At 27.2% G+C, this 25,890-nt stretch overlaps 3 protein-coding genes across 3 annotated transcripts in view; all 3 read left to right on the forward strand.

Annotated features, from left to right (window-relative positions):
- On the forward strand, positions 1-15,636 carry LOC122271328 (gastrula zinc finger protein XlCGF57.1-like). Its single transcript, XM_071181874.1, has 8 exons — positions 1-4; positions 115-484; positions 3,377-3,387; positions 4,817-5,122; positions 10,847-11,089; positions 13,227-13,316; positions 14,187-14,429; positions 15,554-15,636. Exons 1-8 carry the CDS (start codon positions 1-3, stop codon positions 15,634-15,636), a joined length of 1,350 nt encoding a protein of 449 aa, XP_071037975.1.
- On the forward strand, positions 9,416-24,308 carry LOC139425858 (gastrula zinc finger protein XlCGF52.1-like). Its single transcript, XM_071181875.1, has 4 exons — positions 9,416-14,485; positions 21,196-21,502; positions 22,428-22,447; positions 24,013-24,308. Exons 2-4 carry the CDS (start codon positions 21,312-21,314, stop codon positions 24,306-24,308), a joined length of 507 nt encoding a protein of 168 aa, XP_071037976.1. The 5' UTR covers positions 9,416-14,485; positions 21,196-21,311.
- The window catches only part of LOC107452483 (zinc finger protein 568), a 6,933-nt gene continuing 5,351 nt past the window's right edge, over positions 24,309-25,890 (forward strand). The window contains exons 1-2 of the mRNA XM_071181876.1: positions 24,309-24,445; positions 25,378-25,671. Coding sequence (XP_071037977.1) covers positions 24,439-24,445; positions 25,378-25,671 — 301 coding nt within the window. The 5' untranslated portion in view covers positions 24,309-24,438. The remainder of the gene's footprint in view (positions 24,446-25,377; positions 25,672-25,890) is intronic.

Raw genomic sequence — 25,890 nt, forward strand, 5'->3', positions numbered from 1 at the left:
ATGAGTAAGTGATTGTGAATTTATTTTCTAAATGTAGATCTTTTCTTTCTGCTGTTTATTTCTAACTGCATGAACATATAATTGTTAGAAATAATGCTTTATCCTCCTTTTTAGTGTTTGTTTATTCCAATGAGGATTTGAAATCTGACGATCTTCTCGTATGTGATATATGTAGCAGAATACTTACTACCGAAGAAAGCCTCGAAGCTCATTATCGTTCTCATGCTGGGAAGCGCACATTCAAGTGTGGACAATGTGGGAAATGTTTCTCCATAAAATCAAACCTAAAAAGACACTTGAATACTCATACAGGTCTTAAACCATTTAAATGTAGCATCTGCAATCAGCATTTTACTACGAAGCAACGTGTGCTGTCTCACACAGCTCGTAAGCACACTAAACGAAAGCACTTGTACAGTGAGGAAGATGTTAAAAGACTCCGTCATGTGTGTGCTGAGTGTGGCAAAAGATTTGCTACTAAAAGGTGCATTGCCAGACACATGAATAGCCACAAGGGCCTTAAACCATTCTCTTGCAATATTTGTAATCAGAAGTTTTCTTCAAAGCAACGTGTTCAGTCTCATTCACTTATTAAACATAACGTAATATTAAGAACGTAATATGTGTATTTTAATTTTGAGGGTGTAAAATTTATTCCTTTTAGTGGAACATATCAAGAATTCTAATTTTACTACCATGATGTACCAACTATGTATCAATTAATAATAAGTTTTTCTTATATCACTGAATGCTTGACTTAGTCAGTGAAATATAATAAATTTTGTAATTTAAAATGTTGCTATTGCGTTTTAATAGTGTAAAATATTGTCGAAAGCTGTATTGTAAGAAACATCCCTGTTTTTTTTTCCGAACTAATGTTTAAACACTCTGATAGTAATATGGTTGTTGTTGTTTTTTTCTGCCAAATATGACTTTCTTACCTTTTAGTTAAAATCAATTTTCTTATTAACATTTCATTTAAAATATATTTTGTAAGAAAAATTTCTACATATTTTTTTAACATATTGTGTAATAAAAAAAAATCTAATTATAAATGGCAAAATGTAATGTAGAAGCAATTGTTATTGAATATATTTCCTAGTATATATTTTATGGTTTGCAGAAAAAAAATGTTCTGGGTGTTTATAAATAAACTGGGCCTATTCAGAGGCATGTGAAGTACCATCCAATAGTCAGAATAGTACAATATCTGGCAATAAGGCTTAGTTCAGTATTGGGAAAAAATAATATCCTATAGAAGTAAATGTTTCACTTGTGAATTCATTCACCAATTTCACCCAGATGGAGCTTGAAATATAAGAGGAATTGTAAAAACACATACTATTGTGTGTGTTTTTAGATCTTGTTATTCCATTCCATTATTATTACCCAACACAGCTCTTGTAACGGACTTGGCAATATTTTAAATTAGTTAATTTATGTTTCAATAGGAAGATTATGCATTTATTTATAATGTAATTAAATTGTGAGAGACACACCATATAACGGCAATGAAATGAATTAGCACAATTTTGATGTATCTTGAAATTTCCCTGCTAAATGAAATAAGTTCTAATTCAATATTAAGTTCAATGATGGTTTCTTTTTCATTTTTCTAACGTTTATGTATATTTTTAATGAATTTTAAAATCTTTAACTGATGATGACGTCAATTTCTTTGAGCATTTTGAAGTCTGAATATTGCGTATTTACGTATAATTCCTATTGCTTGTGTTATATGCATTACTAGCATATATTATTTAGTATTATTAATATTTTTTATTTTATGGATTGAATAGTTTCTCATATTTATGGCAATTTTAACTTTTGAGCTATATTATTTATTAATCTGTGTCTGAATATTTGAATTTGGTTAAAATTATTTTAACTGTTTTTTTTATAACTTATTTTATATAATCTGAGTAATATTGAAAAATACTTTCAAAGAAAATATTTTAATTTTTACATTATGTATATTTGGTTTATTTTTATTTAAATATTTCCTATCAGTTCTCTTTCAGTTTATCTACTGGTTAAATATTTAAATAGTAATCTTTTTTTATTTATTTTTCTGTTCAAGTGATTTATAATTTTTGTTAATAATCTGATTAAATAACATAGGCAAATAATTTAGTTATTTGAAATACTTAAACCTCTATTCTAATTACTTTCTAAAACCATTCTTATCTTAACCATAATAGAATCACTCTCTGCAGAAAGATAATATTTTAAAGTTTGTTTGCATTACGATTCGTTTTCACACGATTTAAAAATCCAATATCGAGATTCATGTTCACTTGATTTTAAAATAAAATGATATGGGTCTTGTAGGAACTAAATTTTTTCTTAAATCAGTTACTTTTAATGTTTCTTAAAATTATTTTTGAAATAAAATTTTAAAGTTTTTTTTCTAATTTTGTGTAAAGAGAAGGAAAGAGGAAATAGCAGTACTTAACTCTAAATATTAAGCAGAATTTAATTAAATATGACAATCAAAAATTATTTAAACAGTTCTACAGCTTATGGAGGTTTGGTTTTCACAATTTTTCTGCTTTAATGTGTTAAAAAAAATCAGAAAATCAGGTTGCTTGTAATAGCATTGATGATTTTTAGCAAATTAATGCAAATCAAAAAAATTTTTATTTCTGAATTAAGAAGTAACTAAGCATGTGTATCATTTCCATAATTTATGTTTATAATATTTCAATTATGTTTACATATTATAGTTATGTTTATAGTTTAAGTTTGAATAAAATTTGCAGTTTAACTAATTATGCATTGTTTTTATTATTTGAGATTTGGCTCAGTTGAGTTTTTGACTCACATTTAAATTTCGTAACCTGTCGTTTTGTGAAACAAACCAGTTTCTTGTTTTATTGTCTAATTATAAGGTATTGTAAGCTGTGCAAATGTTAGTAATTTTAAAATATAAAATATTATATATGATTTTAATGAGTATGCATTTGAACTTTTCAGTACATTGGAAAATGTATTACTTTAGCAATTATATTTAGTGATTTATTTACTGTTTTCCTGTATCTTTGTACATTTATTAGAAATTGAAATTTATTTTTCTTTGCTTTTTTTAATCCTTTCTTTTTAAAAATGCAGAGTTTTTATAAGTAAATTTTTGAAATTAAAAAAATAAATAAATAATTTGTTACTTTATCTCAAAACATGTGTTAAAATTTGTTGGAAAAAGAAATGTACCAGTTTTCCACGAAATTTATGAACTAAAAATGACATAATTTTCTGTTTGAATCATAAGATCTCTATTATGTATATTTTTTTTAAAAAAAAGAGAGTAAAAGTTTGATAAAAATACAAGTAAAGATCTTTTGTTATTTGAATCATTTAATAAATTTTACTAATTTAGCTGTTTTTTAGGTATGTTTCATAGCTAGATTATCTTTAAAGCTAGTATTTTGATATTTATATGAATAAATACTTTTTAAAGGAGGTAATAAAATTTTTTATTTCATTTTAACTTGAAATTTATGTTATCTTAGGTTTATAAAATTTAATCATGCAGTTATTAGGAAAGCATTTTTTGATAAAAGCTTTGTGCATTCAAAACATTTTAGCAAGTGTAGAATTTTATTTATTTATTTAATTTTCGTTTAAGAAATTATGCTTGAAGGGAGAACAAAAATTTTAAAAATTGCAGAAGTCAGTTTTAAAGCTTTTAAATTCCAGAGCTTTTATTTTCAATTTTATTTTTTGCCTCAAATTAGAATTTTTTTAAAATTTTATTTATTTATTTATTTTTTTGCTTGGCTAATTGACTTAATGTCATTTTCTATATTTTTTAAAAATTGTATGTGAGAATACAATCAAGATTATTTGAGTTATTTTTAAGATAATTTTTGTGTGTAGAAATATAATTATTATTCAAGTTTTGACATAATTTTGCAGCTGGCTTAAAAAACATTCTTGTAAGATTTAGAATCATGTGTTATATTATTTTTTAAAGGTTTAACTTATCCGGAAAATAAATAAACAAATTTAAACTTGTGCTTCGTGTATTTAGTCAATGATGTTGATACTTTTTGATGTTTAATGAGGATAATATTCTGCTTAAAAAATCAAATTATATTGAAAATCGTGCTGTTATTAAATACTGTTCTGTTTTTATTTCTTCTTTTGTCTGGTATATTACAAATAAAAAGTAAGTAAAAATATGTATTCCTCAATTCATAATATTTTTTTTCTTACTTTTTTATTCCGTAACTTTTATAGTCTTGTTTTGTTACAACCTGTTAAATTGCAACATTAAGGAAACTTTGAATAAAAGTAGAATGTGATAAAAGTCTCCTAATTATTTATCCTATTGAGAACCCTCTACCCCTTTTTCTCACTTTTTTTGGGGGGAAACTTTTATCACATTACTTTATTCGTAGCCACTTTTTTTGGAAACTTTTTTGTTTGAATGATTATATTTTTTTTTTAATAATCTTCCTTGGTTGCGTGTGGAATATCAATAGATCTTGTGTATTATGCTTTTATCTAAAAATTTCTAATATTTCCACGTTTCCTCAAATGGACTATTAGTCACAAATTATAAATAAATTTCTTTTCATAATGTAATTGTTTTAATTAAGTTTTTCATGTCTTAAATTTTAATTTTGTTTAAATAAATAAGCATCGACAATAAATATTTGAAATAGGGGACAATGAATTTTAAATAAGCTGTTTGTTAAATACTAATTGTGTTTTTATTTTGGAAGAAAGAAAAAGGTTTATTTTTTCTTCCTTCTTATTTATTGGAAAGAGAAGCCATTTTGAATACTTAATTAATGTTTGCCCCTTTTTTTAGGAATCCTTTATTTCAGCGATGTTTCAAATTCTAGTTTGGGCTCCTTCCAGAATACCAGTGGGCCTCATACATGCGATACCTGTGGTAAACAATTTCCTAATAGCTCCAGTCTCAAAATGCATACTTACACACACACTGGAGAACGTCCTTTCTTTTGTGAAGAGTGTGGCAGACGTTTCACGCAAAAGGGAAATTTGAAGACTCACATGAAAACGCATGAAGGAATAAAGCCATTTGTTTGCGATTGTTGTTTGAAACGCTTCACTACAAAACGATGCATGCTGGATCATGTATCATCAAAGCATAGTAAACTACTTTAGGAGGAGGAATTCTGTAGATGTACGAAAACGCTTAGCTCTTTGTTTTCGCTTTCTGTGTTTCTGGAAATAGGATTAAATAGGAATTTTCTTAATTCATCAAGAAGTTACTTTTCTATGATGACAATAAAAATTATGATTTCCAACTTGTATGTTTCAAAAGTTACTGATAAAAAGTTGAATTGATTGTTTTTAGCATTATAAAGATATTTAAATTTATTTAAATGTGTCTGCTACTGGTAGCAAAGTATATATGTTCTAGATGTGATTATTTGAGCAATGAACATAATTTAATTTTAAAGAACGGTTTTTGTTAAGTATTTATCAAAGCATAGTTAATCATTTTTAATGAAGAATTATATTGGTATACAAAGAAGCACTTTCCTTCCCATTTTCTGGTATGTCTAAATTTTCTTTATTTAATCAAATGTAATATTGAAATTGTTTTTCTAAATATCGAGTATTTTGGTCTCTTGTATTTTTTCAATTTTTATTATCCATATACATGCTGGGTTGTTTGAAAAACAATTGCATTTTTTTATTTTTGTATGAAAATAGGAGGCAATTTTCTTCTAGTGAATGAATATTATTGAATCATTTATTGTCTGTTATTGAATGAATAGACAATAAATGATTAACAATAATATTATTGAATCATTTATTGACTATTCGGGACCAAAACCTTTTGTTGCTATCTTTCTTGCAGTAGCATAATTTCTCATTTTTTTTCTTCTTTGCTGGTAAAAAACATCCCCAGTGATGATGAGACGTTTGAGAAACGAATCGCAGTCATCAACTCTGTGGCATAAATTTCTTTCCATGAAGACATGAGAAACTGATATGTTGAGGTTTTAGATTAAGCCTTAGACTTTTCAAGTGATCATGAGCAGTGAATGCTAATTAATCATGAGCAAATTAAGAATAAGAAAATGTTGTTTAGATCTATGTTGCTTGAAAAAGTATTCAGTTCCCAGCAACTCTCAACTTTTAGCAGTTAGCAGTCGAAGGGTTAATAGCCACATAATTTTTTTTTAATCCTATCTTTTTTTAATCCTATCTTTTACATTACTGTATTTCTGAACTTTCTTATCTAATATCTTTTTGTTGCTTTACATATATTTTATTTAAATGTATATTTGTATACATTTGTTTGTTTACATGTTTTACGAAGTAATGCAGGATTGTTATTTCGTTTTTGATGCATATTAACACCTAAAGCAATGAGTAAAAGTTATTTGTGAGGTTAAGGAAAAAAAAATTTTACTATAGAAATGACAAAATAATTTTATTCGCCCACTATTACTTGTAAATGCTAAAATTTTTCTGTGATTTCTTTGCCTAGACTTAGTTTATCTGTTCAGTTTTATTGGAGATAAAATTAGCAGTTGAACTTGCTTGCAGTCTCCGCGATATGTTTAAGCAGTCCTGGGTAGAACTGGATCGAAGCTTTATTATTTTATATGTGAATAACATAAATTTTTTTTTCTCAAGGATGTTTTTTCTTCATGTCAAAGTTGGAAAAATTTTGAATCACTATTTATTTATTTAATTTTCATAGTTTTCAAAAAATATTTAAATTTATTATAATTAAAGAAATTTTTTATTGTGTTTACTTTTTACAAACTGGTTTTAATCTTTTACTATTCTAAGATATTGATAGTTTAATAAACTGTGAATCCTTTCTAGTCTGCTTGTTCCAATAATTTGTTGTTTTATGAGCAAAAAATAAGAAGTCAAAAGAATCTTGTTTAAAAAAAACTCCTGTAGTATTGGCAATTTTTTATGTGTTACTTTTTCAATTATTTTAGGCATTTTGTTTTTAAGTGATATTTTATATATAATATGATTTGTATGTGCCATTTTGTGATATTCAGTGTTCTATCATTAATATTTGATCATCGGAAAAGTATTTTTTTGGTAAAGATTGCAAGGTATTTTACAAAGTTTACGGATCTGATTGTAAGCAGACTCCTTCACTTCCAAAAACTTTTTGCCTCTATTCAAAAATATATTGTTAAATTCCTTGTGTTTTGTCTAGTTAAACGTTTTCCCAATCAAATTATTTTTTTATAATGAAGTCTGTTAATCATTTAAACAAAATAATAATTGTATGGCAGGATCATATGAGATGATTGTAAAAGTATTTAAAGTTTTATTTTAAAATTCTGTATTCATTTACTTTTTTGCCTAGTAACTAATATTCATGCATATATTTTAGCTATCAGTCAAAATTATATGAAGCTTTTTAATTTTCCAAATTTTATTTTTAACTCAAATATAGATATAAGATATCATTATTAATGTTTTTTTTTAATCAAATGTTTCACTAATCAAAATATATGTTAAAAATTTTTTTTCTCTGCATTTGTAGTTTGCATTTTATTTAAAAGAATTATTGTTTTAATATGAAAAAATGAATTCATTTATTTTTTATTACTGGAATTATATATTGCATTATTTATTAATTTTCTCACTTGACTAATCTGCAAAAATTATTTAAGAATCTGAATGCAAATACATTATCTGCTTTCTTTTCTTTTTTAAATTTATTAACTTTAAATTTTTCTGAGAAAAATGTTCATTTATTTTTTATTGCAGAAAAGTTATTCTAGTCGAAAATTTCTGATGAAAGAAATAGTTTAAAATTATCATCAAAGTATTTTTTAAATTTTTTTTTGTTGTTTTATGATAAAAACTTTTATAAATTGTTTGGTATATTAACCTACTGACGGTTCTGCACATAAAAGTCTTATCTTAACATGTAGTCTTCTCTGCATAGCAAAACTGTTTTTTCCTTGTAGTTAGATGGGGAAGTAGTGAATAAAGAACAAATATTCTCCCGATTTTGCCCATTTGCTAAACTGCCAGTGGGTTAAACATATTCAACTATGGGATTTAACCTGTGTGTGTGTACCAGTTCAAAGTTTCTTTTGTTTAAATGACAGTATTTAGAAATGATTCAAATTGTTATTAATATGTCTTTGATTAGTGCATTTATTGATTAATCAATATTATCTAAATAAATAATGAAACAAAATTCAAACTTAAGCTGAATTTAATTTTTTTTAGAATTTGTGACTTACCTCATTTGTTTAAAATTCAAATACATGTATTTAAAAATAATATCAGAGAATATTAATTATCAATGCAAATGGAAATTTTTTAACCCCATCAGCTTTCAACGATTCTAATTTAAACATTGTTTAAATTTTAATTTTATAAAATTATTAGCTTACTTAATTTTAAAAAATATGACGAATGCATTTAATATGTTAGTTTGCTGTTGATGTTTTTCATTTCAAGGATTTTTTTAAAGAATGGAGTCGAAATGTGTAATTCGCTAAACTGTTTTTAACTATAGGGTAGTGCTTATTTTTAATACACCTGCTTAAATAAAGTGTATGGTGAGCATTTCATGTTCATTTCTTGTTTGTGTTATTTAAAATTACAACCTTTGTTAAATGCTATTTGTATATTGTTGTTACTAAGAACATTGTCATTAGTATTACATTAAATTGTTTTAAATTATTGGTACTCTTCAATTGTTTATTTCTTTTATACTAGATAAAAGAAATTTTTTAAGTGACTCGTTAAAATGCTAAGAATTTAACTTCAAAATAATATGTATGTTGCTAAAATGCCAGATCAGTCAGCAATAATAATATTTTAAAGGTTAATCTTTTGTGTTTCTTTGAATAACTACCTGCGTTGAATGCTGTTTGTGATTTCTAATTCACAGTTTTGTTTTTGTTTGCTTTTTTTAGTTTGAAAAGTATTAAATAAACAATAGTTATATTTATTATATTTTTTTATTCACTTTTAAATGAAAAAACTGTATAATTCACTATTGTTCTAAGCACTTTAGCCTCTAGTGACTATTAGTTTTATTTATGTTTTTTATATAATCAATTCTGATTGAATTTCTCCACTTCTTATCTTTATTTTTTTTATTAACTTATGAAACAAGAAGCAGCCTAAACATAAATGTTAATACTATTTTAATAATCATTATGTATTATTTATTTTTTTATTTTATTTATTTATTAATTTTTTTAGCAATTTACGCATTCAAATTATTTATAAATCATAAAAATTGGATTAACTATTGAAAAAAATATCTGTTTTGATAGAAAATTAAATATTTTTAATTCAACGGATTCTATTTTAAATTGCATCTAGTTTTTTCATCAAAGTTTTATTAATTAGAACTATCTAATATATTTTTATTTGCTTCATGGAAACAAAAACTTGTTCTCATTTCTCTAAGTTCAAAATAAACTGTTGAATCAAATGATTATTGGAATGCAAATTTTTCTAGAAATGATTAGTATTACAAAATTAACTATTTTTTCTCCGCTATTAGTTAGAAAAAAATTATTAGCATACAGAAAATTCTCTGTTTACAAATTCAAATGCTATGAAAAAGAATAATTATAAGACTAAACAGACAAAATATTTTATATATTGCGACACAGAACAATATTGTATGAAGTTTACACTACATTGCACTTTCTTGTAATGCACCATCATTAGTGTTGTGACGTCTTGCGCAATAATGTTGATAGTACTTGTTTGCATTAAAATGGTTTCTAATCATATACTATTTTGTATGTTTGATAATGTTAATTGTAAACAAAAATTTCAAAAATGCCACTAAAAATCAAATTTCGTCAAAAAGAGAATAAAAATAGTTGCTTTTTCTATATATGAAAAAAGAAATGGGAGAAGAAGCCTTGCAAAAAGTGCTTGAAACCTTTAGAACTGCATCTGTATTTAGACTTCCCTGTGATGTGTTCACTATTATTTCCCTCAAAATATAAATTATTAAATTCTTTCTTTTTCCTGGCCTGGTGGGGTCTTTGCTCTGCTTTTTGCTGTTAAAGTTGTAAAAGGAGAGGAAGATACTTTAGAAAAACAAATTAACACGAAGTTTTTTTTCCTGCACTAGCATGTAGTAGATGTAGATATCTCTAATACTGTATTCGAGGTATGTCTTTCTTCCTACTATCCTACTTGGAAAGGTTTTGCATAACAATTTTTATTAAACATTTTGTTTTCATTCAGAATTTCTAATTACCTTCCTAATCCCCCCCCCCAAAAAAAATAGTTAAAAATTGTTTTCTAACTTCTGATACTTTTTTGCTTCTAATACTTGTTTCGGGGAAAAATAGGGAGAGGGGAATAAAGAAGTGGAAAGAAAGTTGGTTTAAAAAAATGTTTTTAAATTATATGTATGTCTAAACAAGAGTTTTTAATCTTGATAAATGCAGATTTGAAGTGCTTGTTTTGAGGATTACCCTTCTCTTGCTGCTACATAATGAAAGTTATATAACAATTTCTATTGCCAATTTTTTGTTATATTTTGAACTCCTGAATATGTTTTTTTTAAAGTGTATATTTAAAAATTTCAATTTTCGGTGATTGGCGAGGAAAGTTTTGGAAATCAATATTCAATAACTTAAAAAATCTCGCATAAGCAAAACAAATTGAACTATATCCTTTTTTTCTAAGTAAGATCCATGTATAGTCTCCATTTCTTAACCTATAAAAGCTTGCAAAATTTAATTTAAAAGAATCTTGTGTAGAATTTGATCCTTTAGATTGAATATTTTTGCATTAAAAAAGGAAATATTTATGTAAATATAACAAAATTTTAAGTAAATAAAAGAAAATTATCTGAAGTTCTTTTAACATTATTGCCCTTTTATTTTAGGAGGAACTAATTGTTTAAGCAATGCTTCCGATTCCAGTTTTGGCTCCTTTAACAATGCTTGTACTCTTCACGTCTGTGAAATTTGTGGCAAACAGTTCTCTAGTGATTCCAGACTCAAGATGCATTCTCTCACGCATACTGGGGAACGCCCTTTCAGTTGTGACCAGTGCGGTGGATGTTTCTCTCAAAAGGGGAACCTTAAAACACACATGAAAATCCATGAGGGATTAAAACCATTTTCTTGTAACTATTGTATGAAGCACTTCTCTACAAAGCGTTGCATGCTGAATCACATTGCTTCAAGGCACTATAAATAATCTTAGTGTTTGTTTTGTTTATTTTAAGTTTTTCACCAAGGAAATTTACAAAGTTATTTGAGTGCCTTAAGTTCCTTGCAAAACTTAAATTTTTTAAATTGTTTTAACTATCTTGCTGAAAAAAATTGCTTGGTCTTTAAAGCTCAAATAGCTTAAATATTTAAAGTTACTTAAACTTTTTAAGGCAAGGTACGTACTGGGGGACTCCCTTTCAGTTGTGAACATTATACAGTACTGAACCCGTTATCCGGAAATCAGAAAACCGGAAAACCAAAAAAACCGGAACGAAATTCGATAAATTTTCCCGCAATTTAAAAAAAAAATTTCTTTTCTTTTTTGAAAGATGTTTACCTTACCATCATTTCAGAAATAATCATTAGTGTATTACCTCATCGTTTTCTCTTATTTTTAAGATTATTTCCAAATATTTATTTTTTTTAGTTGGGTTTAACACTAAAAAAACGGCTTTTTGTAGCGATTCAGAAAACCGGAAAAATCAGTTATCCGGAATAGCGATAGTCCCGATCATTCCGGATAATCGGTTCTCTACTGTAGTAGACGTTTTACTCAAAAAAGAAACCTAAAAACACACATGGAAACCTACAAGGGATGAAAACCATTTGCTTTTAACTATTGTCTTAAGCACTTCACTATAAAATGCTGTGTGTTGATTCATGTTGCTTAAAAGCACAATAAATAATCCTAAAGGGTATTTTTTTAAAGCTTTTTTGAAAAAAGAATGTAAAAATGCCACAGTTTCAGTTAAACTTGAAGCAAATCTTGAATTTTAAACTATTTTAACTATCTTGCTGAAGAAAGTTATCTGTTCTATAAAATGGTCAAATACTTAAATGGTTCAAAAATCTGATGGTTTTTAAATAGATTTAGCTTTTTGAGATTTTTCCCCTTAGATTAAAATTATTAAAATAAGTAAGTAAACCTCTATGTTTGCATTTTTTTGGCTTGGTTTTTGTCTTAAGGAGCAACTTTTAAAATATCAAGGAATTGGATCCCAAAAAGTTTTTCATTTTCATTCAGTTGTGGATTTTCTTGATATTGACATTTTATGCCATTGCAAATGAATGAAACTGTTTTATTTTGTTACAATCTGTCAGACATACTATATTCAATGCAATATTTAAATTTATTGGTTTGCTTCAGCAATAAGCGTGGATTTCTTTACTATATCACTTTTCATTTACTATATCATCTTTTTGTAGTTATGATATTCCTATTGCAAACAAAATATAGAGTGTTTAAAAAAATTCATATTGCTAAATTTGCTTGGTTTATCTTTTTAGACTTCTAATAAATATCTCGAATTTTATTTCAGTAGTAGTGTATCCAAGTTTTGCTTTAGTAATATGCATAGTCATTTTTGATCAATATAGTTAAGTCTGAATCACCTTTTACTTGCCATGATGTTATAGAAAATGGTGTACAACAGTTTTTCTTATATTACAAGATGTTTAAAAATGATTGAGTATTTCTTAGCAAGTTTTAGTTTTTACTTCATTACTTCTCTTAAACAATGAAAAAAGTTTTCTAAAAGATGAATATCTGTTTCAGGACTTTTCCATATTACAAACTTTTTTTCAAGATTTAGCGACTTAATTAAATAGCCTTATTATTATTTTTTTTACTCATAGCAAAAGAAAACACAGTAATTTTCGAATTTGTCACTTTTAACTAAGTTATAATTCTTTTCATTGTATGTTTTACTTTAAATTTATATACTCAAGTATTGGTAATCTTATTTATACATCCATGTCCATTTTATTTAAATATTTTTGACTACAAAATACTAATTTCTGTCATCAGCATTGTAAATTCTTTAATGATTTCACACTTATAAAATTCTTGTTATAATTTCTTTTTATTTTCCTTTTCCCATTATTACTATTTTACTAATCTAAAAATGTTGTGAATACTTTGTTATTTTACTCTCGATTTTCATAAATAAGTTCATGTGATCCAATAGGACCATATTTTTTTTTAATGATTTAATTATTTCTGAAATTAAAAATCCCTCATGATTGTTGTTTTTCTCCTTTTGTTCACAGACTTGCTTAGTTCTTATTACCATGTCTGCAAACTGCTGTGTGAAATCAGAAGTGTAAAATTATATTTGAATACCTTTTATTTCAAACAGAGTCAGCAAATAAGCATTTTCTTCTACAAATTCATTAATCATGATTGGCAAATCATCACATGGAGTTATTTTTGCATTAAGTTTCTAAAATTGTTACATGTTGAGTGCTATAATTTTAGACTGTGTTTTTGGGAAAAAAATCGTTTAAACCATTATGAGAACAGAGGAATCTATCATTAACAAATTGACTGCATATAATGGCTGTTATAGTCTATAATTTGAATTAAAATTTAGCTGCTTGTATGGTGTTGCTGTTGCTTACACTTTTTTTTGTCCAAACTTATTTTGACATTTTTTTTTTGTTGTTGTTGCTGAACTAATAGTGTAAAAAGAAAAAAATGGAAATTTGTGATGTGTGCTGAACATGTTAATTTTATCATTTTGTAAAATTGTTTTGTTTTTCATGTTGCTTTTTAATTCATTATAGTGGAAATTTGAATAAATTCTTGAATGGTGCCATATTATAAATTTCTTGTTTTATCAAGTTATTGTTTTGTCACGAATTTATTATTTTTAGTTCTTGGTTTTATATTATTTTATATTAAAACCCTGGATTCATTCGCCATTGTACCAAAACTGCTATTCTCACATTGCCAGAATACTACTTCTCTTACAATACTTATACTGAAACTGGCTGAAAAATTGCAAAAAAATTTGCAATTTTTCAGAAAGGGTATGAAAGAGTATTGTTCATTATCAAAAGCCATTTTCTGAGTACAATCATTGTTTTTACTTCTTTTTATGAAAAAGTGTAAATTAAATAATTAAAATAAAAAAAATTTTAAGCCGTGAATTTATCAATAACTTAAATTTTAGATATTTTACTGTAATTGTAACATTTTCATTGCAATGGTTTTCCCCTTATTTTTAGGAAGCCTTTATTTGAGTGACGCTTCAAATTCTAGTTTTAACTCCTTCCAAAGTGCCACCAATGGTCCTCATTTGTGTGAACTCTGCGGCAAACAGTTTCCCAACAATTCCAGTCTGGTGACACATTCCCGTATTCATACTGGTGAACGTCCATTCACCTGCAAAGAATGCGGACGATGCTTCTCCCAAAAAGGAAACATGAAAGCTCACATGATAACTCATGAGAAAATAAAGCCGTTCGCTTGTAACTATTGTCCCAAACGTTATACTACGAAGAAATTACTATTGGGTCATGAATTGGTAAAGCATAAAAAATAATCTAAAAACTGAAAGTTCAATTGATTATGTGCAAAACTGCTTAGCTTTTTTTTTGTTGTGTTTTCATAGTGTTTGTAAGCTTTGCTTTATTAATAAGTTTAAATTTGTTGTATCTGTAGATCTTTTTTATTTTTAATGTTGTTACTATGAAGAAACTATTATTAGGCTAGAAAGTGGTAAAGCAAAAAAAAAAAAATTCTATGGTATGTGCAAAAAATTATTTTTATTTTTTTTATCTGTGTTTGTAAGTTTTCCTTTTCTAATAAGTATACGCTTAATTATGATAATGTAATTATGTAAAAATCTTTATTATTTTTTAAATATAATCTTTATTATATTTATTCTTTGAAAAAATTATTCTTAAATCATGAATTGGTAAAGCATAAAAAATAATCTCAAAAAGTAAAATTAAATTGATAATGTGCAAAATTGCTTAGATTTTTTATTTTTTTCAAAAATGTTTGTAGGCTTTGCTTTAATAATGAAGTATGTATGTGTTTATCCCAGTGTAGTTGTATACATAGATCTTTTATTTTTGAATGATTATTTTTTTCAGGGAAGAAATTAGTATTAGGTTATGAATTGGTAAAGCTTAAAAATAATCTTTAAAAGAAAAATTCAATTGATATGCAAAAATGCTTTGATTTCTATTTTTCAGCAGTGCTTGTGAGCTTTGCTTTATTAATAAGTGTAAGCCAGTTTATGCCAAAGTAACTATATATATATATATAGAGAGAGAGAGAGATTTCCTGTATTTTTTAATGAAGTTATTATGAAAAAATTATTAATGGGTTATGACTAGGTGAAACATAAAAAATAATCTCAGAAAAAAAAGGATTCAATTGATGATGTGCAAAATTATTTAGCTTTTTATGTACTTATTTTTTTAAAATAGTTTTTGTAAACATTGCTTTATTAATAAGTATAAACCTGTTTATGCCAATGTAGTTATATATAAATATGCTCTTTATTTTTTTTAAACATAGTTTCTCATATATTTTTGCATTTATATTAATATGATTATGCCTAGATATGTGTTATACTTTTTAGATCTCTGTGTTGCCAACTGTATAGGGAAAGATGTAACTGCATTTTGTTTAAGTAGTACAGAGCTTTGGTTCATGATATCATAACGTAAATTCTTTGTACTTTAGTTTAAATAGTACATGGATTTAGTTTATGAAACTATAATTTTAATATCAAGCATTTTATTTTAAATTTATTATTACATTTCTTAGTTATTGTGAGCTATAATTAAGTTATAGCTCACAATAACTTAGTTATAGCTCGCAATAACTAAGCTAGCTTAGTTATTGCGAGCTATACTTTTTCTTTCACACATCATTTATTTTTGGCTGTGTTAAAATTTTAATGGTATATTTTCTTTCTTCTCTGTGAATTAAATTTTCTGCTAGTGGAAAATATTTTTGAATTTAATAATTCAAGTTAAAAGCTAAATAATTACTTTCATCCTTAAAAAAGAACTATATATCCTTTATTTTTTAATACAAATATAACAACTACTAATCATTAACAACTGGTATTGTCAATGGTTTTAACCCACTGGTGGTTAAGGAAATGGGCAAAATTGGGCGAATGTTTCTGCCCTACACACAGTTCCCCTATCAGTTAACATGGGAAAACCGGTTTTGCTATGCAGGACTGCAGGTTAAAATGCGACTTTTTACGTGCAGAACCGTCAGTGGGTTAATATCTTTAAAGTGAAAAAGAATTAAGTGATCAGATTTAAATTGTATGCACTGTTACTCACATTTTATAATATGGAAATTAATTACTCACAAATGTTTGTAATATGGGAAATTTTAATCTTGATGGAATTAAAAACTTTAGTTAATTTAATATAGAAATAATTAAGTAGATTTCATATTTCTTTATGTTGCTTAATTGTTCTTTGTGGTCATATGTTGTATTCTGCTTCTTTGTATTGCTTTTTACAGCATATGGATCTTTAATTATCAGATTGTAACAAAAGTTCTCTGGCAAAAAAAAGCTCTTAATAAAGCTAGAAAAAAACATGAAAGCAGTAGGTTTAGTGTGGATAGTATTCACTACCTATACGTATAATTTTTTTGCCACCATTTTGGTAGTTTTTCAAAGCCTTTGCCCCGGAAGTTTGTTGACCACAAGTCCACAAACAGGTGAACTTCGTTTTGGATGTCCTGTGCTAAATTGAAGATAGCACCAGCAATATGTAGCAGAATGTTCAAAAACAAAGAAAAAAAAGGTAGAAGTTCAAAGAAGTAATGTCGAGGAGGGTTTTGTGTTATCTTGATTGAACATTATAGCTTCTCGTGCCGGAACTTAGCATAACATTTTGCCTTGATAGCAGCTTCATCAGAACTAGCATCCGGTCTTACTATTGATGGTTTTACCTTTTTCCTGCTACTCTTCATGGCTACTCTTCCAGTAAAGTATGATCTTTTTGTTAGTCAAATTGCGCTTTGCGACACTACCAACAGGTTCACCGGATGCAAACCACACTTGCATCACATGTGATGATCCGGTCGAGAATATTGTCATTTTGTTGATATTTGAGCATGCCTGAACATGTCTATCCTTTTCTGCTTGAGTCAACTCATGAGGCACTTAGCGATGGAACTTGTGAATAAAGTTTATGTGATTCATAGAGTGACTAAAAGACATGGCACAAACCTCTAATTGCTTTGCTAGCTTTCTAGTAGTTGAATATTGGTTTTCATCTGCAAGTTCTTTCGGATGCACTTCTTCAACATCAGTAGAGCTGACCAGAGCAGACTAGTTCTTGAATCGGATAGTCTTTGTTTTTGAACTTTTGTCACCTAACCTTCACAGTGTCGTATGATCCAACGGTAGTAACTAAAGCTGTACGCATGTTTCGGTGACATTCTGTAATTAAATTTTTGTAACAGAACTTGAAGAAAATTGTGGTTTTAATTTGGTAGTGTGACAGTTCAGACACCTTGTAATTTAATGATAATGAAAAAAATTTTTCCAGATTTTGTAACACAGTGTTCTGAAGCAAAGCTCTTTCTTTCAAATTCTAAAAATTGTCTGACAAAATATGAGCATGATGCAACATGAGCTGTTTGCTCAGACAATATTAGTGGTGACTGGAAACTTTCGTTACAACCTGATACATTTCATTTCCATCGCAGAAACTATCATCATCATAGGAAAAAGTATCAGTTTTATAATACAAAATATTCAATCTAATACACAAAATAATAGATCAATATACTAGTTTTATTATGCTGAATTTTTTGTTTGTTTAATAATTGAAATTATTTTTTTGGTGCTAAATGAATTAAATTATGGTAAATAATACTTTTGGTGCTAAATATTTATTATGAGTGCGTATAATTTTTCTTCAAGTAAAAATTATCCAATCTAAAGTGTTAATGTGACTATGAATTTGACAAAGCTCTTGTGTTTTATTTACTTGCAACTTTTTTAAATACTGTTTTAAAATAATTTTTGCATTAGTCTTTTTTTTTCTCTTTTAAATTGACCAGTTATGTTGAAATTTTTCCTTCACGTTATGTGCATTTTTCGAAAATTTTACCTCTATGTTTTAAATTTTTAACGTTTGCTGCTAATTTTGCTTTTATTATAGAAATAAAATTTTTGCATTATTTAATAAGTAATAATTTTTTCATTTACTATCCACACAAATTTTATTACATGTAAAGAAATATTTGCTTGATTTTTCATTGTTAAATTTTGATAAGGACTACAAATTTTCTGTTATCTCAAACTGTATTAGTACCGTATTTGTAGTCTAAAATATAATTGGTTTAACCTAAATACGTTGAAGAGGGTAGTACCTTTCATGCCAAAGAGCAAAGGAATGTAGGCTTTATTTTCTCTGAAAATAAATTTATTGTAATAAGCAAACAGATCATATTTTGTATACATCTGGCTACTTCAAGAACATTTATAAGTGCAGTTTGGATGATTGAAATCAAATAAATTAAATCTGAAATTTAAATCATGATTTAACCACTTGATTTAAAAAAGAAAAATGTTTAAGATATTTGGACGCTTATATAGATTTTAATTATTGGGGGGGGGGAATAGAAGTAGAATATNAGATTTTAATTATTGGGGGGGGGGGAATAGAAGTAGAATATAATTTAGGCTTTTTTTTTTAAAAAATAAGCTGGTATAAAATTTTTACTTTTTTTGTGAGAAACATTAAAAAAAATTTTGAAAATCTATTTATAAATAAATTATAAAAATTTTCAAATTATATATTTGGCTTATGGACTATATTTATACTTATGGATGTATTTATAGCATCATATTTTAAAACATAAATGTGGCTAAAATATCATTACCAGTTTAAAAAATGCTTTTTCATATTATATTTCTTAATTTTTTCCCCCTGGAAAGCTTAGCTTAAACAGACCCTAGGTGACAGATTATTAACTTTGTTTTAATGTGTTTGAAAAAATTACTGAATTGAATTCTCTGAATTTATTTTCATTATTTTAAAATTAATTTTCTGAACAGATAATTATTTGTTTAATTGATTTTAAACTAGCAATATTGTTTTCGAAGACTAAAAGAAAATTTTAACAATATTTTTGCCACAAAGAATGTAAGTTTTAGTCAGAAATCTATCCATAACCAATGTGAAAAAGGTTAAGGTATTTTTCTTTAAGTTATTGTTTTATATAAAAGAAAAATAAATCTTTTTGGTTTGCAAAATCTAATCTAGTACTGTATAGATGGGTGGCTAAGTTTAAAAAAAAAAAAAAACATTATTCTAAATCAAGAAAATTTGAATCTAAAGCTAGAACAAAATCTTGAAAATTTCCGATGTGTTATGAATGCAAGACGATGCATAAACAAGCTCAATGTTCTACGAAGTTTTACTATTTAAATTTGCTAATAATTTTACCATTCATATGTTTTTGCTATATGTTATAAATACTAAAATATTTTAAGTCTTAAATCAGTTTAAAGCATAAAGGAAGAGCAAGGATTGCGATATTCTGAGTGTTATCTCCAGTTTTTGTGTTTTCAAATCGAATGGTAAATAGCACAAATTGTATGCAAATAGCACATTGCATACAACTTGTGCTATAATGTAAATAGCACATACAACTTATACTATATATGTAAATAGCACAAGTTACAATGGTAAATAGTACAAGTTATAAATGGTACAAGCCCAATAACAATATATGATCGTGTATTTTTGAAGCTTAGATCTAAAAATTAATTGGAAGTAGTTGCAAGGAAGTTTTAGTACGAATTTTAACCGATAGCGCAACTTATGTTTAGCTTTACAGTAAAACAAAAAGAAATCTAACAAGGGTTAAGAAACTTTAAATAATGAGTTGACTTTTCCAAAAAAGAATATATTAACATTGAATTTCATTGTTAATTATTTTATTTTTAGTGCATTCCGAAAACCGGAGCTAGTGAATGTTTCAATTCGCTCCAACTTTTCAGTTGAATACATTTATGAAACTGATGCCATTTTGAACTATTTATTTTACAGTTTTGTTATTCTGGCCTAATTCTATAAAAATTTTGTAGTTTCACTTCATGTTTCTAATTTTCTTGGTAAAAATATTTTGTCTTAATTTGTTCTATTATTCCTGATTTTTGTATCTGTTTAAAACATCCCATTGCCTCTGAAGATAATTGCAGATTTTAAATTCAAAGAATCGAAAGATTTAACTTTTTGATCTGACATCATTTTATTTTATTTAATAATGCTTTTAAAAATGGCATAAATTTAATAGTTTAAACTTTGGGACCATATACTAATGATATACATAATCCAGCATATGGCCTGATTCACTCCTCTGCTTTCTGAAACTTATAGGATTTATAGTTTCAAACTTCTTTTAGAATTGAATCATTTTGTGAACAAATGTACTCCAATTTACATTATCAAATTTTTATGTGATGAATTCAGTTATTGTATACTTATTTTTTTCTTTTTTTTCTTCTTCTTTTTTCTGTAAATGCTGAAACAAATCTTGTTTGTGAGTTTCACAATTATTAATTTGCCGCTATTATCTAATTTTAATTAGGATTGATTCCAATCGACAATACAGTAATCATATCAAATAATGATTAATTGTGGGATCATCCACTAAACTCCTTTTTTAGCTTCTAAACTAATTGAATATATATATGAAGAAGAAAAAAGAAACAGGGTGTCCACATGTCAAGAAAATCAGGGTAAACAAGAAAAAGTCGGGAAATTTTGTCAATTTGAAAAAATTGAGGAAATTTTATTTACCCCCAAAGTCAGGAAAAATGAATTAATATGAGTTTTGGGGTACCCAAAGGTCTAAATATTTTTTCCTAAAAATTGCTCTTTCATTAATTATATATTTTAAAAAATTTGTATTTATATCTCTAATAAGCGAGTTTAAATGTCTTGTAATACATTTTTTATATAAGAATCGGGCATGACTGAAAAATTAATAATAAAATTTATACCATCGGTTACAAAAATCAGGAAAATTTGATGATATCAATTTGGAAAAGTCAGAATTATTTTTTTTTCTGAGTGTCTGTGACCATACTGAAAAAGTATATTATAATGTATGTAAAGAAGGAAAGTATGTTTTCTCCATTTTAATAATAATTTATTCTAGTATTGTTTAAAATATTTGAATAAAAATAGTTTTATTGATTCTTATACTTATATTTTTTCCTTTTTTTAGTGATCATTTATTCCGGTGATGTTACAAATTCTAGTTTCAGTTCTCACTATGACCTCAACTCTGTAAATGTGTGTAACATTTGTGGCAAAAGGTTTCCTTCCAAATCAGGCCTTAACATGCATTCTCTCACTCATACTGGAGAACGTCCATACATGTGTGAACAGTGTGGCAGAACATTTGCACAGAAAGGGAACCTTAAAGCACATGAAAAAACTCATACCGGATTGAAGCCATTTGCATGCAACTTCTGTGAGAAGAGCTTCACCAGTAAACGCCGCATGTTGGAACACGTAGCTTCCAAACATGGGTTCTAATGATGGATTGAAAGCGTGAAAAATAATGTAACTAAGCAATTTAACTCTTTATTGGGCTATTTTTTTAAGTAATTCTATATAAAATATTTTTTAGGTTTATTTATAAAAATTAATTTATTTGGTTTTTTACCTAAAATTAACTTGACTTTTAAGCCATTGTTTTTCTTCATAAATGTAACCTATTGTAAAAAATTTGGTCTTAAACTCGATCTTCTGTCTTTATAACTTCGAAGAGAAATGGTCATACAAATAAATGTGCTATAAAGAAAAAGAAAATGATGGAAATAAAAATGAAATATGACCACGGAAGCTGACGTCTTCAGGGGGTACCGGCCCCGGTAGCCATAAAAAGGTAAGAACTCTCCTACCCATTCGCCTATAGAGGTAACTATGGTAACGAGGTATAACTATTTCAAGTAGGGATGTGGGATCATTGTATAGGACAGGTGTTGGCTCGGGTCGGCAAGAGAAAGGGAATCTTTTTCTTTGGTCTACTGTGTTAGCCCTAGAGTGAAGAGAAGCTACCCTCCCTGAAATCTGCAATTTTTGTTTCCATAACAGCAGACGGCCTCAGACTGTGGCAGGGGGAGTTCTTACCATAGACAAACTATATATTACCCGCAATTATGTGAACAAAGCCTTTCATCACTATTTTTTCTTATTTTTTAAAAGTTATTATTAGAAACGGGCTACACAATTTGCAGGTGGGGAAGTAGCTTCCCTTCAAAGTTTAAAAGTTAGTGAAATCGATGGGAAATATACTTACCACGGCATTATAATGGGTTGAATAACTTCAGTTACATTATTTTTCACGTTTCCTTAATGCCAAATTTAATTTTTTTTATAAAGTTTGAAGGCCTTATTGTATTTTAAAAGACATACTTAATTTTTTTTAATCTAAATCTTATTAATATTAAGATTTATTGAACATTGTTGTGGTTAGTATGAATTCCGGTGATTACATGTAACACAATAAAAAGAAATTTGTTCTGATCGATCAAAATCTACTTTGTGAGTTGTACATTTGTATTAAAATAAAACTAGTTGGACTAGGAGAGTAAGCATTTTTTGTCTCAATTTAAATAGATTAGAAGAATATATACCTTTTTAAAGTGTTAATTTTTTATGGTGATTATTCTATGAAAGGTGAGAAAATTTGTTTATTTTGGCAGTTTCTCCTAAAAATTAGTGTAAAATGTTTACCAGAAAGTTATTATTTGAAAATGTAATATATTTAACTGTTGTGTGTAAAATATTTAATATATTAAACTGTTAAATATCATTACTTCTTTAGATTGAGAATTGCAGTTTGAAAAATGATCAACTATTTTATGAAATTTATTTGAATATGTTAATAAAATAAGTTTATTTATTTAAAAGAAAATTAGTTGCCATTTTTTTGTATGATTTAAGTTACGTGGAATGAAAGTTTCCTGTCAAGTAAGTGGATTTTCGATTTAAATGTTATCGATTGAGAGCAATTTTATTATTTTGTTGGTCTAAGGCAGTGTTTACCAAAGTGTGGTACGCATACCCCCTGGGATACGGGAACAGTTTAGAGAGGGTACACGTTCTTATGCAAACTATCTTGCAACAAACGAAAATCTCAGTAATTTTTATTTAAAAACAAACCTAGCCATGAAAATTTACAATCTTATTTTTCTATTGGCCATTTTTTGCAGAGTTAACAGTTAATAATTAGTGGTGTCAACAGCCAGTTGTGATTTTTAACTTTTGTGCAATTTTTTTATAATAGAAAATGCATTCATTTTTTAATTAATGGTGCACAGCGTTACGAAAAATTTAGAAAGGGTACACAAAAGTCATAAGTTTGGGAAACACTGATATTCAGGTAAGGTATTACAGGGTGTTCTGCAATCATAACTCTTAGTATATAGGTATATATGTTTTTGAAATTTTTTTTTAAAAACAATTTATTAAGTGTCGCTAGTTAATATTTAATTAAGGAAAAATAATTATCAAGATAAATTACTGTAAAATTCTAATAAAAGTCCTGGAAATTATTTACACTGTCTTATGACGCTGATGAAAAGTAGAGGTAATTATTTTAGAAATGTTTTTTATCTCACCTTCACTGTAATTGATATTGATGTGTCTGACTGAAATAATGTTTTTAATTTAAGAAAAATATGTATATAAGGGTGGTAATTATAAAACACCCCATTCTTTCCAGTAGTTAAACTTCTACTTGCTTCCAGTTTAATTTCATGATTTCCTTCAAAACTAAAAACGCTGATTTTCAAACATTTGATAATTAATTAAGTTCTTGAGCTCAAATGTTATTAAAATTATTATTAAGCTTAAAATGTATTTGAAATATTCTTCATTTTAATGGAAAATACAGAATTTCCTAATGAGAATAACTACTTTTTCCGTGAATTACAATTTTAATTTTTTTTCCTGTCTATTATTGCATTTGTTGCTATGAAATTGATAACTGAAATTAGTTTTTTTTTTTTAATGTTTTTTTTTTCTCTTTTAGTGAATTTTCAATATGATGATGCTTCGAATTCCAGTTGTGGCCTCCTGGTTCACAAGTGTAGAATTTGCAGCAAACTGTTTGCAGCCAAATCCATCCTCGATGTGCATATTCGCACTCACACTGGAGAACGTCCGTATAGGTGCAAAGATTGCGGCAAAAGTTTCTCCCAAAAAGGAAACCTTAACACCCACGCAAAAACTCACAACACATTGAAGCCATTTGCTTGCAATTTTTGCACAAAACGTTTCTCTTCGAAGCGTAGCTTGATGAGTCACTTGACATCTGAACATGTGTAGTTTGAAGGTTGTTATTCTTGTGCAATGCTTTAACTAAAAGAATATCATGAAATAATGTTTGCTGTAGCTATTTATTTTTCATTGTATTATGATGCATTCGATTGTGGAGTAATTACATTGAAATGGATAAATGAAAGGTGTTTATAAGACTTCTCTATTATTATTATTTTATTTTGTTTTGGAACTTTCGTTTAATTGACGCTACAAATTTAAGTTGTGTCCTTTTAATTCAAGAATAGTGTAAAATCTTCGGTAAACTGCAGCTAAAACAGCCTTTGAAAAGTGTTTTCCTTTTCATATTTGACAATGTCCGTAAAAATTTCGGACTAATGGAAGCACTCTTGCAACAACCTGTTGTCCACCGAGAGGGTCTTGGAGGATAGGGCTCCACAATTTTTAGACCAATAGCATGATAGTGACAATGTGGTCAATATTTTCCTCTGCTTGACTTTACTTCCAAGGCTAACTATTGTTCATCAAACTTAAGGAGGGTGGGCTTAAAGTATCCACTGTGAATAGATCCCCAGTCCTACACAAAGGACAACTTCTCATTTGTCATTGTGAAATCATCAATTCCTTGCATCTTTAATGTAAACATTAAAAAAGAAATGTTATGGTCATTAGATGCATTCCTATGGAACCAATTTTCTACATTGTTTAACAGCAGATACTTTAATTTATATACTAACAATGCTAACAATGTTCTAACTTTTCTATAAGAAAGTTAGGACACAATCAGGATGCCATTTTCCTATTAACCTCTTTATGGTATGGATAACTACTGTGCTATCATGGTAGAAAATTTATAACCCATATATTTATACAGGACTGGTCTGAGATTATTTATTTGGTATTTTCAAGAAATACTTTCTTTCTAATCATATAGTGTGATGTATGTAGTAATTAAAATGTAATTCAGTTAATTATATTCTTTAAAATAAACCATAACCTGAAACAATATGTACTCTATTTTTTACTTTGATTTTTTTCCCTACCACATAATTTTAATCCTCTCATTTCCTACCTCATAATAAAAGAGAGATTTTTAAAATTTTTTCTTCTTTTTCAGTGTTTTTTCATTCTGTTGATGCTTCAAACTCTCTCTGTGGCCTATCAGTTCTCAAATGTGAAGTATGTGGCAAACTTTTTTCAGCCAAATCAACCCTCGAGAAGCATATGCGCATTCATACGGGAGAACGACCATATAGCTGTAAAGATTGTGGTAAAAGCTTTGCTCAGAAAGGAAACCTTAATACACATCTTAAAATTCATACAGGAGAAAAACCATTTGTTTGTGATTTTTGCGGAAAACGCTTCACTTCAAAGAATCGCCTGTTGTATCATGCAAGAACTAAACACGTATAGGTTATAGCCATCCACTTGTAACTTTCATCCAAAACTCTTCAGTGCTTAGTATATACAATAATAAACATCTGTAGGTCAAGTAATTTAATAGTTACTTTTCTGCAAAATCATTTACTTAAAACAAAGTGAGGAAGACACTCAACCTGTTAAACATTTGTAGATCAAATCATAAGTGAATTATTCTGAAATAAAAATTAAGTTTGAATGAATATCATAG

The sequence above is a fragment of the Parasteatoda tepidariorum genome, chromosome 6 (assembly GCF_043381705.1).
Source record: "Parasteatoda tepidariorum isolate YZ-2023 chromosome 6, CAS_Ptep_4.0, whole genome shotgun sequence".
In the NCBI taxonomy this organism is placed as follows: domain Eukaryota; kingdom Metazoa; phylum Arthropoda; class Arachnida; order Araneae; family Theridiidae; genus Parasteatoda; species Parasteatoda tepidariorum.